The following is a 12,820-nucleotide window of genomic DNA, read 5'->3' as shown; positions in this document are numbered from 1 at the left end:
TATATTTTAAAATGGGAATTTTCACTTTTGTATTTTATTGGGTTATTTTTTAGGACCTGGAGAAATGCTCAGCTGGGAGAGGCTATGATTGAGACCCTCGAAGCACAAGGACTGCAGCTTGCGAAGGAGAAACAAGAGTATTTAGGTAGCTGTTAATTAGCAGAGAATCAAGTCTCAGTAGCTCAGTTATGATTATCTTTATTATTTTGATAGTGCTATTGCTGTATGTGGTACTTTGCAGAGTGACATAATCAAAAATGGCAGGTGAATGATGATGAGTCCCTTTGTGGTACCAGAAAGTCCATGTTACCTTCTTCCTTTAACAAGCTTGAGTCCAGCAGGCTATCTGCTTACCTGCAAGGCCTTATTACCAGTGACCTCAATTAAGCAGCAACTTCTCCGAAGCTGTTATGGCAGGAAAAAAATAGAGCAGAGAGAATAAATGTCTCAGGAATGCAGTCTGCACATAAATTATGTGGGTTATTCATCCTTTCATAGCTGAAGTCCACAGGGGGGCCACTGACCAATGGTAGGTGAGCAAAGTTGTTGGGTATCTGGGGTCCTGGCTCTAGACTGAGAATTTGGCAGGCAATAGTGAAAAGGACAGACCAACACTGGCACTGTGAGCCTACATTGACATGTTGAATGGTGGTCTTTGATGTGGTTTTTCTGTCTTGTTATTCCTTTGGTGTAGCCACAGGAGCTGCTCATTTGGTCCCAGAAGTGGCAGGCTGTTTAACCTGTCCACTGTTTCCCCAGTCAAAGTGCCCCTCTGAAGCTAATTGTCATGCATACAGGGTGGAGAAGCATGAGCTGTTTGGTTTTGGGTTTTAATCCCAGCAGGGCTAATGGTAGCTTCATCAGAGAGGTATGTCTGTTCCCAGAGAGGAACATTGTGAACAGAAGTATTTCCATCCATGGAGCATTATTTTCTTGCCTTCCCCTCCCACTGTAGCCCAAAATGCAACCCAAAATGCTATTCCTGGGGGACAAGTCCCCCCCCCCCCATCACCTTAGGAACAGCAAGAGGTGGAATCATGCTCCTTTCCAACTCTGGAAAATTTCTGTGGGATCCAAGACCCAGCCACTGTAGTTCAGATTATTATATTTGACTCTGAGTAATTAAACCGTCAATTTAGGAACTGAGTCTTCTGAACCTCTGCTTGTCTCCTACTCCTTTTATCATTGAAAGCTAAAGAAAGAATATTGCCATTTGACATCCCTCCCTTTACTTTGTCTTCAGTCATAGCAATAAACAGCACTTATAAGATGGCATTTTAACTTGTATCATAGCTTTAGTGCTTTATTTGATGCCTTGGTATTGTTTGGGATCTTTGAGAAGTATCCTGGAATTATTTGGGATCTTTGAGAAGTATCCTGGAATGTGTGCTAACATAATGAGAGAGAGAGTGACAGTGACAGCAAGAGAGCAACAACGAGGGGGAGAGCGAGAAAGGGACAGTAAGAGAGAATGACAGTGAGAGAGAGAGAGCAACAGCCAGGGAGAGAGCGACTGTGGGAGAGTGAGAGAGCGAGCAAGGGAGCAACAGCGAGGGGAGAGCGAGAGAGGCAGCGAGAGAGAGCGCACACAAGAGAGTGAGAGAGCAACAGCAAGAAAGAAAGCGGGAGAGAGAGCCGGTACTGGGTGGGCTGGCTGCTGGTGGGAAGAAGCAGTCAAGCCCCACCCCCTACCCCCACCAAATTTTTAATCTCCTGGGCCCCTCCACCCAAAATTTTCTGGCTACAGGCCTGCTAACATTGCACAAGCAGTAATCACCCCATAAATATGGGTTTCGTGTGGTTTCCTAAAGTCACAAGATAGGCCCCTCAGACAAGGGGGAGTTTGAGGGTTCCTGGTAAGATGACATTTTATACAGTTTTATTTCCTCCAATGGTCCATTAAAGCTCCTGCAATGCCTTTGGCATCCTCAGCACTGGGTAACAATGTGAGGATTCCAGGGCTTTTTTGGTAGAAGAAGCCCAGCATGAACTCATTTGCATAATAGGCCACACCCCCTGATATCACCATTGTTTCACACAGGGCTTTTCTGTAGAAAAAGCCTATTAGGAACTCATTTACATACTAGGCCACACCCCTTAACGCCAAGCCAGCTGGAACTGTGTTCCTGCTCAAAAAAGCCCTGGTGGATTCTACTACCTGCCCTCTATATGTTGCAGATCCTCTCCCCGCCCCCCCCCCCCGCCCATTCAAGTTCCCAGGCAAACTCAGGGCTGGAACCCCATGGTTGCTTTGTAATGTATATTCCTATTTCCCCTATTTAGTGGGAAAACTCCAGCTGGCTGAATAAGAGTGAACCTTCTCTTGTCTTTGTCCAGTCCACACCTTGTCTCCTTGTGTTTCTTTCTGTGCATCCAATTAAATTGTGATGCTTGATGGGAAGATGTACCTCATTAGTGCGCAGTGAAATCCTTTAAAAACTAGCACTGGAGACCAAACAATTGTTATAATTTATAATTAATTCAGCAGGAGACACATAAAATACAAAAACTCATTAAAGCAGGACTTTTTTTGTAGCACGAACTCCTTTGCATATTAGGTCACATACCCCTGATGTAGCCTATCCTCCAAGAGTTTACAGTAGGCCCAGTACTAAGATCCCTGTATGCTTTTGGAGGATTGGCTACAACAGGGTGGTGTGGCCTAATATGCAAAGGAGTTCCTGCTACAAAAAACCCCTCTGTATTGAAGTAATTTCATAATAGCAAACCCTCAAACTGACACAGAATGACACAACAAGCAAAGTCTCACACATCTTCAGGCCTCACAGCCTTGCATGATTTCTTCCCCTAGTGCAGTGATGGTGAACCTTTTAGCGACCGAGTGCCGAAACTGCAACCCAAAACCCACTTACTTATCGCAATGTGCCAACACGGCAATTTAACCTGAATCCTGAAACAAACTCATAGTGAAATTAACAAACTGAAAGAACATTTGGTTTGGATGGCATTTGCTTAGGAAACCAACAAAATAGTAACATGTCAGAATGGGAGAATGATGATGAAAGTGTCATAAGGCAATAAATGGAGGCTTTTCATTGCTCTGTTGCTTGCAGATCTGGGTTAAACTGAGAACATACCTTTCCCAGAGGTGTTTCTGTCTACCTAATTTACTTTTGAACATGTAACATACATTATAAACATCATTCTAGTTTGCCATTAGAAAAAAAAGAATACATTAAAATATAGTGTGTTTAGTAGGTGCTGATGGTTAGGATGTCCAAATCAGATCTGGGAGGTCCTGATTCTTTAGCCCACTCTGCCCATCCCTGGCAGCTTGCTGGGAAACCTTGAACCAGTAATATACTCTGAGTTAACCCGCCTCATAGGTTCGTTGTGAGGATAAAAGAGGAGAGAGTGTGCCAAGCCACTTCAGTGTCCTTTTGGGGAGGAAGGCAGGGGTTACGTGATGTTAATTCATAAATTAAGTTGATGAAAGGAGTAAACTGATTTATATGGCTAAATCTGAGTCCAGCAGCACCTTAGAGAACAAGATTTTTGAGAGTCAAAGCTTCTTTTATCTAATCGAGGGCGCTCTAATGCTGGAAAGCTTGTGCCCCCTCCCCCCAAATCTTGTTGGTCTCTAAGGTGCTCCTGGGCTTGAATCTAGCTGTTCTACTATGGACCACAGCTACCCTTGGAAATTTCAGGGATAGTCTGAATCGTATTAATGATTTTAATTGTATTAATGATTATCAATGATTTGGATGAAGGAATAGAGGGGATGCTTATTAAATGTGCAGATGATACTAAATTGGGAGGGGTTGCAAACACAGAAGACGACAGAAAAAGGATACAGAATGACCTTGACAAGCTGGAAAACTGGGCTAAAACCAATCAACTGAATTTTAACAGGGATAAATGTGAAGTTCTGCAATTAGGTAGGAAAAATCCAATCTGTGGTTATAGGATGGGGGAGACTTCTTAGCAGTAGTATGTGCGAAAAGGATCTCGGGGTCTTAGTGGATCATACACTGAACATGAGTCAACAGTGTGATGAGGTGGCTAAAACGGCAAATGCAATTTTGGACTGTATCAGCAGAAGTATAGTGATGTGATGGTATCGCTTTACTCTGCTCTGGTAAGACCTCACCTGGAGCATTGTGTTCAGTTTTGGGCACCACATTTTAAGAAGGATATAGACAAGCTGGAACGGGTCCAGAGGAGGGCGACGAAGATGGTGAGGGGTCTGGAGACCAAGTCCTATGAAGAAAGGTTGAAGGAGCTGGGGATGTTTAGCCTGGAGGAGACAGCTGAGAAGTGATATGATCACCATCTTTAAGTACTTGAAGGGCTGTCATCTAGAGGATGGTGTGGAATTGTTTTCTGTGGCCCCAGAAGTAGGACCAGAACCAATGGGTTGACATTAAATCAAAAGAGTTTCCAGCTCAGCATTAGGAAGGACTTCCTGACCGTTAGAGCGATTCCTCAGTGCAACAGGCTTCCTCGGAAGGTGGTGAGCTCTCCTTCATTGGAGGTTTTTAAACAGAGGCTAGATGGCCATCTGACAGCAATGAAGATCCTGTGATTTTAGGGGGAGGTGTTTGTGAGTTTCCTGCATTGTGCAGGGGGTTGGACTAGATGACTCTGGAGGTCCCTTCCAATTCTATGATTAACTAGAAAGCCTGATGTGAGAAAGGAGGGCCAATTTGGTGTAAAGGTTAAGTGAGTGGACTCTTATCTGGGAGAACCGCGTTCGATTCCCCACTCCTCCACTTTCAGCTGCTGGAATGGCCTTGGGTCAGCCATAGCTATCACAGAGCTGTCTTTGAAAGGGCAGCTTCTGGGAAAGATTCTCTCAGCCCCACCTACCTCACAGGGTGTCTGTTGGGGGGGAGGAAGATAAAGGAGATTGTGAGCTGCTCTGAGACACTGAGATTCAGAGTGAATATAAATCCAGTATCATCATCTTTCTTTAAACTAAAATGGCAATTCTGTGCATGTGTAGAGAGTAGGTGCCACAGTGTTCACTGTAGATTACTTCCAAGAAACCATGGAGAACAAGCCCAATGAAGAAAGGATAAGGGACTTGGGGATATTCAGTCTGGAGAAGAGGAGGTTGAGGGGGGAAGACATGATTGCTCTTTTGAAATATTAGAAGGGCTGTCACTTAGAGGAGGGCAGGGAGCTGTTTCTGCTGGCAGCAGAGGAGAGGACTGGCATAGGGAAAACTTTTTAACAGTAAGAGTTGTTCAACAGTGCAGTTGACCTCCTCACTGGCAGTCGTTAAGCAGTGGCTTGTCGGGGGTGCTCTGGAAAACCAGAGCAGCAATGCAACAGTTCAAAAACAGCTTGTCAGCAATTTGCCTTATGGTAGCTTGAAAGAGCTCTGCTCCGACACTGCTATCAGAAGCATCGTATTTGAAAGCAAGGAAGCCTGCAGTTCCTCCCTTTCCACTCCTAAACCAGAGGTGATCCCGGCCACTGTTTCTGCCAGATTAGTGGGATCCAACATTTCCTGTAATAAACCCACATCCCTTAAAAAAAAAACGTGCTTGATTCAAGGTCCTGATCTCTCCTCCCCCCACAATCCCCACACCCCCATGCTCTCTTCTTCCCTTCGGCTTGGACCGTGCCACAACAGTTTTGAAATATGAAACGCAACCAGGTCTTGGCCACATGAAAACGTGAAGTTGCCTTATATCCATCTCTCTAGTGCAGGGGTGGCCAAACTGCGGCTCTGGAGCCACATGTGGCTCTTTCACACACATCATGTGGCTCTTGAAGCCCCCACCAGAGAAGGCATTTGTCTCTTTAAACCACTTCTTCAAGCCATGCCAGCCAGTGGCTTGGAGAGTGCATTTAAAGTTCAAGTTGCTTTCTTTCCACCTCTCTCTCCCTCCCCACCTATTTTCCTTCCTTCCTTCTCTCAGACATCTGACATTTATTATATGTGGCTCTTATGTAAAGCAGGTTTGGCCAGCCCTGTTCTTGTAGGTCCCATCTAACCCCCTCCCTAAAACTGCAGGAATACATGCAAGGAATTTTCCTCTGTGTTGTGCTTGGGGGCTGCATTGTGGTTGCACCCCCCCCCCCACCGTCAGAATTTCAAAGGTGCCCATGAGCTCAAAAAGGTTGGAGTGCCCTGTTGTCTCTCTGAAGGAGGCCCAGTTAGGGTTGCCAGATTTGGGTTGGGAAATATATGGAGATTTGAGGGAAGGAGCCTGAGTTTGGGGGGAGGAGGAGCTTCAATGAGATATGACTCCAGAGCTTCATGCGCAGGGGGGTGGTGTGAGGGAGCACGGGTGCCCACAGAAAGGGCTTCGAGTGCCGCCTCTGGCATCCGTGCCATAGGTTTGCCACCACTGCCCTAGTGGTTGCCATCACTTTGCCCTCAATGTCTTGTTTGCAGATAAGCTGATGGAGGAGACAGAGGAGCTGTGTCTGCAAAGGGAGCAGAGAGAGGTTTGTTCTCTTTACTGAAAGTGTTTATTGAAGACCTGTATGATGGTAAGATTCCCATAGAATGGAATGGAATTGGATTGCATCCACTCTTCTCCCACCCTGCCACATCAGAAGTCCACTGTGAACCCGCAGGGCATTTAGAGAAATCTGTCGGTGTTGATGCTATAGCATATTTGCAGTTTGCTATGGCATCAACACCAGTCAGTTTGGTCAGTTTCATTGGTTTTTGGATGAAGGCACAGCCAACACTTGTTCAGAAGGGAAGCTGTCCTGAGGCGCTGTGCCCTCACTGCATTCAGTCCAGATATGTTGCACCCTACTTCTCCAAATGGTGAAAAGTTTCACAGGCAACACCAAAATGGATCCACGTACTTTGGAGAAGAGACCACTGGAGGCTTATGACATTTTTGTAGTATTTGCTTTATTTTCAGTTTTTTTTATAGAGCAAAGAGGCAGTCCTACAGAGCACCAGATCCAGGATTGTGTGCATATGTGAGAGAGATATCATGGTCTCAAGGTGCTTCAGCCAACTCACAGCAGAGCCTGTCCACTTGTCTCTTCTAGCTTCTAGACTGCACTTTCTTTCCACACAGACACTAACCTACTTCTTTCCTTAAGGGAGAGAGGGGGCAGCCATCTCCTCTGATCTGATGGACACTTGGCTGTAGCTGCCCACTGAAGAAATATCTGCACTCACTAAGACCATTTTCGCACACAGCTAACATCGCAGTCACAATCCTGTTCCCTCCGCAGTGTCCGGTCGGATTTTGCACCATCTGCGCCGGAGTTGCAGGAAGTGTCGTGGCTTTTGCGTAGCAAACGTAAACCGCTAAAACCCAGTTTACATTTGCTACGCAGAAGCTGTGGCACTTCCTGTAACTCTGGCGCAGATGGTGGGAAGTCCGACCGGATGCTGCGGAGGGAACAGGATTGTGACTGCGAGGTAAGCTGTGTGCGAAAACGGTATAAGACACTTTACTCTTGCTTTTGTCATGTAGATAGATTGAGTCACAATGCTTTTCTTGCTGGATGACTTCGACCCCCTCAGCCTGGAGGAAGTTGACAGGATCCTCTTAGCTGCTCGCCCAACTACCTGTAAATTGGACCCATGCCCTTCCTGGCTTATTAAATCTTGCCAGGGTGACCTTAGATATCCTATACGGGATATCATAAATAGATCCCTGAGGGAAGGGCACTTTCCAACGCCGCTCAAAGAGGCTGTGGTCCGTCCCCTCTTAAAGAAACCATCTTTAGACCCGGCCCAATTGGCACACTATCGGCCGGTCTCAAATTTGCCCTTCTTGGGCAAACTTATTGAGAGGGCAGTGGCGATGCAGCTGCAGACTTTCCTGGAGGATGCTTCCATCCTTGACCCATTTCAGTCCAGCTTTCGCCCGGGACATGGGACGGAGACGGTGCTGGTCGCCCTAGTGGATGACCTTCAACGGCATCTGGATCGGGGCGGCTCGGCGGTGCTGATGCTGTTAGACCTGTCGGCTGCGTTCGACACGGTCGACCATCGGCTACTGAAGGGTCGCCTCGCCGACGCAGGGATTCAGGGGTTGGCTTTACAGTGGCTTTGCTCTTTCCTTGAAGGTCGGGGACAAAGGGTCGCAGTTGGGGGGGAGCTGTCCCGGAGGTGCACACTTGACTGTGGTGTGCCCCAAGGGGCGGTTCTCTCCCCGATGTTATTTAACATCTATATGCGACCTCTTGCCCAGATTGCCCGAAGGTACGGGCTAGGGTGTCATCAGTATGCTGATGACACCCAGCTCTATCTACTGATGGACGGCCAGCCGACCTGCGTCCCGGAAAATCTAGATCGGGCACTATACGCCGTGGCTGAATGGCTCAGACTGAGCGGGCTGAAGCTTAACCCTGCGAAGACAGAGGTCCTTTGCTTGGGTCGCCGCGGTCCGGAAAGGGGAATCCCCCTACCAGCCTTTGACGGTGCGCCGCTGATAGCGGAGGACAGGGTCAGGAGCTTGGGGGTGCTGTTGGAGCCTTCCTTAAAGATGGAGGCTCAGATAGCAGCCGCTGCCAAGTCCGCGTTTTTTCACCTTAGGCGGGCAAGGCAGTTGGCCCCCTTTTTGGAGCGCGACGACCTAGCAACAGTGATCCATGCCACGGTCACCTCGAGGTTAGACTACTGTAATGCCCTCTACATGGGGCTGCCCCTGTCCCGAACTCGGAAATTGCAGCTGGTGCAGAATGCCGCGGCCCGGCTGTTATTGGGTCTCCCAAAGTGGGAACACATTCAGCCGGGTCTTCGGACCCCGCACTGGCTTCCAGTAATATACCGAGTCCGGTACAAGGTGCTGGTTATCACCTTTAAAGCCCTATATGGCTTGGGACCTGTCTACCTGAAGGACCGTCTTTCCCCGCACGTTCCCCAGAGAGTACTGAGGTCGGGAACACAAAATCTCCTTACTATCCCTGGGCCGAAGGAAGCCCGTTTGAAATCCACCAGAGAAAGGGCTTTCTCTGTTATGGCCCCTACTTGGTGGAATCAGCTGCCGGAAGAGGTGAGGGCCCTGCGGGACCTTGTACAGTTCCGCAGGGCCTGTAAGACGACCCTCTTCCGGCTAGCCTATACCTAGCTTGAGAATTTTAATGTAACTTGCCGGATTTCTTTCTTTTATATACAGTTGAAATATTTATTAATATTTATTAATATTTATTGATAACCATGGTTTTATCTGTTTTTATCTGTTTTAAATGTTGATCCCTTTATATGTTTAAATACTGTAATTTTGTTGGATCTATCACTGGAAGCCGCCCTGAGCCACTTGTGGGAAGGGCGGGATATAAATCCCAAATAAATAAATAAATAAATAAATAAAATAAATACTGAGCTCTGCAAGTTTGAAACAGAACCTGGCTTGCATGATGCTATGATTTCACCACAGTTCCCCAACCCCTGGAGAAAGTTTGCACTTTGATAAAGTTGCCTTTATTAAAAAAAAAAACTTATTAAGCTGACTCATGTTTGCATAGCACTTTTAAAATCTGGGGGATAAGATCAACTGCTTTCTTGAAGTCTTGGTAAAAATGTAAAATTGAGCCAACCTTTCACTTGCCGATATGTGTGACTGAAACTTGTTAGCCTTTGGGGTGTGCTATCTCTTCTCTTCCTTCCTTTTAGGCTTTGGAGCACCTCAACCAAGTCTTGGAGGCAGAAAAGCAGCAGTTTGAAGAGGTGGTGCAAGAGCTGCGTGGGGAGCAAGAACAAATTAAACGGTAGAGTGTGAAAGGAGATAAGTGCAAAAATGGGTCTTTCCCCTGGTGTCTTTCATGGTGCCTACCTTGGCCAGGGTCAGCTCATTTTGCTGCCCCCAAGTGTTCTATTCCTGTCCTGCTCCAAGGGCTTCAAGCTGGGGTGCAAAGTGGCTCTGCAAGCCCGTCTCGGGGCTTGGCAGAATGAATGGGATGTGGTTGCCTTCTCCTGTGGTGCTCTGTGGTCACCACTGCACCCTGATTCAGAGCCTGGTGGCAGCACAAATATTTGGGGAGGTGCTACTTCTCCTCTGTTACCGTCACCAACTCCAAGGCCTCTGCCACCTGTCTTGGGCCCAGGCAGCAGCAGCATGGGGTAGAGGAGCTGATGAATAGGGCAAGCTATGCTGGTTGCTTTTTTCAGGCACTACTCTCTGCCAGTTTTTCATCCCAAGTATCCCTCTATTTAAAATATTTCTGCTTTTCTTGTGAATGTGTTCTAGTTTTTTTCATGGCCTTTTTGTGCCACACTCAGTTAACTTTGTATTATGCTCTATTCATTGTCTATAAACACTTTCCCTTGATTTGCTAATTCAGCTACCATCCTTCAGTATTGGACTTTATTTTCCTCTTTAAAGAAATTGTGCCTAGTTCGTGTATGGACAGATGCACCCCCCCACCACCTTCAATATATTTTACTTTGCTGAGGGTTTGCATTTCCTAGAGATATAAAATGGAGGAGCTTGAAGAAAACATTGTTGAGGGATTGTGAACAGTAGGCAGGCATGAAACAAGATAGCAAAGCTCAAAAGAAATTCCTTTTGTTAAAACTGGTGTTGCTAAGGCAATGTCCTTGCTTCCATGTGAATTGCAAGTTGGTGCATGGGGAAGAATTCGCAGACAGTGATTACAGAACTACAGAACCACTCAGCCTGGAGGAAGTCGACAGGATCCTTTTAGCTGTACGCCCTATGACTTGTAGGTTGGATCCATGCCCGTCCTGGCTTATAAAAGCTAGCCAGGTGATGCTACGTGAACCACTGCAAGGCATCATCAATAGATCCCTGATAGAAGGGATCTTTCCCATACCTCTTAAAGAGGCTGTGGTCTGTCCCCTCTTGAAAAAACCATCTGCAGATCCGGCCGTATTGGCGAACTATTGGCCGGTATTAAAACTTCCCTTTTTGGGTAAGGTTATAGAGCGAGAGGTGGCAATTCAGCTACAGGGATTCCTGGAGGACACTTCCGCACTGGATCCATTCCAATCCGGCTTTCAACCCGGTCACGGGACGGAGACGGTTCTGGTCGCTCTCATGGATGACCTCCTGCGACATCTGGATCGGGGCGGCTCAGTAGTGCTGCTATTATTGGACCTGTCAGCCGCTTTTGATACAGTTGATCATCAGCTACTGACTGGCCGCCTTGATGACGTGGGGATTCAGGGGTCCGCCTTACAGTGGTTGACCTCCTTTCTCCAAGATCGGGGACACAGGGTGGTGATAGGGGAGGAGTCATCCCAGAGGCACTCACTCACATGTGGTGTGCCTCAGGGTGCGGTTCTGTCCCCGATGTTATTTAACATCTAAATGCGCCCCCTTGCCCAGATTGTCAGGAGGTATGGACTGGGTTGTCACCAATATGCAGACAACACCCAGCTCTATCTATTGATGGTTGGCCAGTCCAACTGTACCCCGGAAAATCTGAACCTGGCTCTTCAAGCCGTAGCATCCTGGCTCAGGCTGAGTCGGCTGAAATTGAATCCGATGAAGACGGAGGTTCTCTATGTAAGCCGGGGTGGTCCAAGGGGAGGGGTCCAGCTGCCAGCTCTAGATGGGGTGCTATTGATACTGGCCCCTAAGGACGAGGTGCCCCTAAGATACTGGCTTGGGCGTGCTCCTTGAGTCCTCCCTTTCGATGGAGGCCCAGGTAGCAGCCACTATTAGATCCACCTTTTTTCATCTTCGGCGGGTGTGGCAGCTGGCTCCTTTTCTGGAGCACAATGACTTAGCAATGGTGATCCATGCTACTGTCACCTCAAGAATAGATCACTGTAATGCTCTCTACATGGGGCTACCCTTGACGCTGACTCGGAGATACAGCTAGTGCAGAATGCTGCGGCACGGCTGTTAATGAGGCTCCCTCGATGGGAGCACATCCAGCCAGTGCTGAAAGAGCTGCACTGGCTATCTGTTGTGTTCTGAATTCGTTTCAAGGTGTTGGTATTGACCTTTAAAGCCCTTTATGGTCAGGGACCTGTTTATCTGCGGGACCGCCTTTCCCCATATATCCCCCAGAGAGCACTGCGTTCAGGGACAAAAAATCTTCTGTCCACCCCTGGACCAAAGGAGGCCAGGTTGCATTTGACACGAGCCAGGGCCTTCTCGGTGGCAGCACCAGAGTTATGGAATGCTTTCCCAGAGGCCATAAGGGCCTTCCGGGACCTTCCTACATTCCTGTATGGGGCTACCCGTGACACTGACTTGGAAACTACAGTTAGTGCAGAACGCTGTGGCACGGCTGTTAATGAGGCTCCCTCGATGGGAGCACATTCAGCCAGTGCTGAAAGAGCTGCACTGGCTACCTATTGTGTTCCGAATCTGTTTCAAGGTGTTGGTATTGACCTTTAAAGCCCTTTATGGTCAGGGACCTGTTTATCTGCAGGACCGCCTTTCCCCATATATCCCCCAGAGAGCACTGCATTCAGGGACAAAAAATCTGTTGTTCACCCCTGGACCAAAGGAGGCCAGGTTGCATTTGACACGAGCCAGGGCCTTCTCGGTGGCAGCACCAGAGTTATGGAATGCTCTCCTGGACGCCATAAGTGCCCTGCGGGACCTTCCTACATTCCGCAGGGCCTGTAAGACCGAATTGTTTTGACAGGCCTTCGATGCTTAAACTGAGAGAGAGCTACCACCTGACATCAGCTAGAGTTCCCGGTGACCAACCGTCTGAAAAGCAGAACCGCCAACATAGTAATGGTACAGCACCATGGAATAGTTTTTAAATTTTAATTGTATTAATGTTTTATAGATTTTATTGACTTATTGTTTTAAATCGTGTAAACGACTGTTGTAAGCCACCCTGAGTCCACTTGTGGAGAGGGTGGGATAAAAGTCTAATGTAAATAAATAAATAAATTACAGGGGCTCTGATTTCACACTGATCAACATTACACATTTTC

General features: G+C 47.5%; 1 protein-coding gene across 1 annotated transcript in view; it reads left to right on the top strand.

Annotated features, from left to right (window-relative positions):
* The window catches only part of PLEKHD1 (pleckstrin homology and coiled-coil domain containing D1), a 66,538-nt gene that overhangs the window by 38,039 nt on the left and 15,679 nt on the right, over window positions 1-12,820 (top strand). The window contains exons 5-7 of the mRNA XM_060262064.1: window positions 54-145; window positions 6,371-6,423; window positions 9,569-9,663. Of these exons, the coding sequence (XP_060118047.1) occupies window positions 54-145; window positions 6,371-6,423; window positions 9,569-9,663 (240 nt within the window). The remainder of the gene's footprint in view (window positions 1-53; window positions 146-6,370; window positions 6,424-9,568; window positions 9,664-12,820) is intronic.

This window comes from Heteronotia binoei, chromosome 21, assembly GCF_032191835.1.
Source record: "Heteronotia binoei isolate CCM8104 ecotype False Entrance Well chromosome 21, APGP_CSIRO_Hbin_v1, whole genome shotgun sequence".
NCBI classification, from domain to species: Eukaryota; Metazoa; Chordata; class Lepidosauria; order Squamata; family Gekkonidae; genus Heteronotia; species Heteronotia binoei.
The sequence above is the reverse complement of the archived record's forward strand: the minus strand, read 5'-3'. Positions and strand labels throughout refer to the sequence as shown.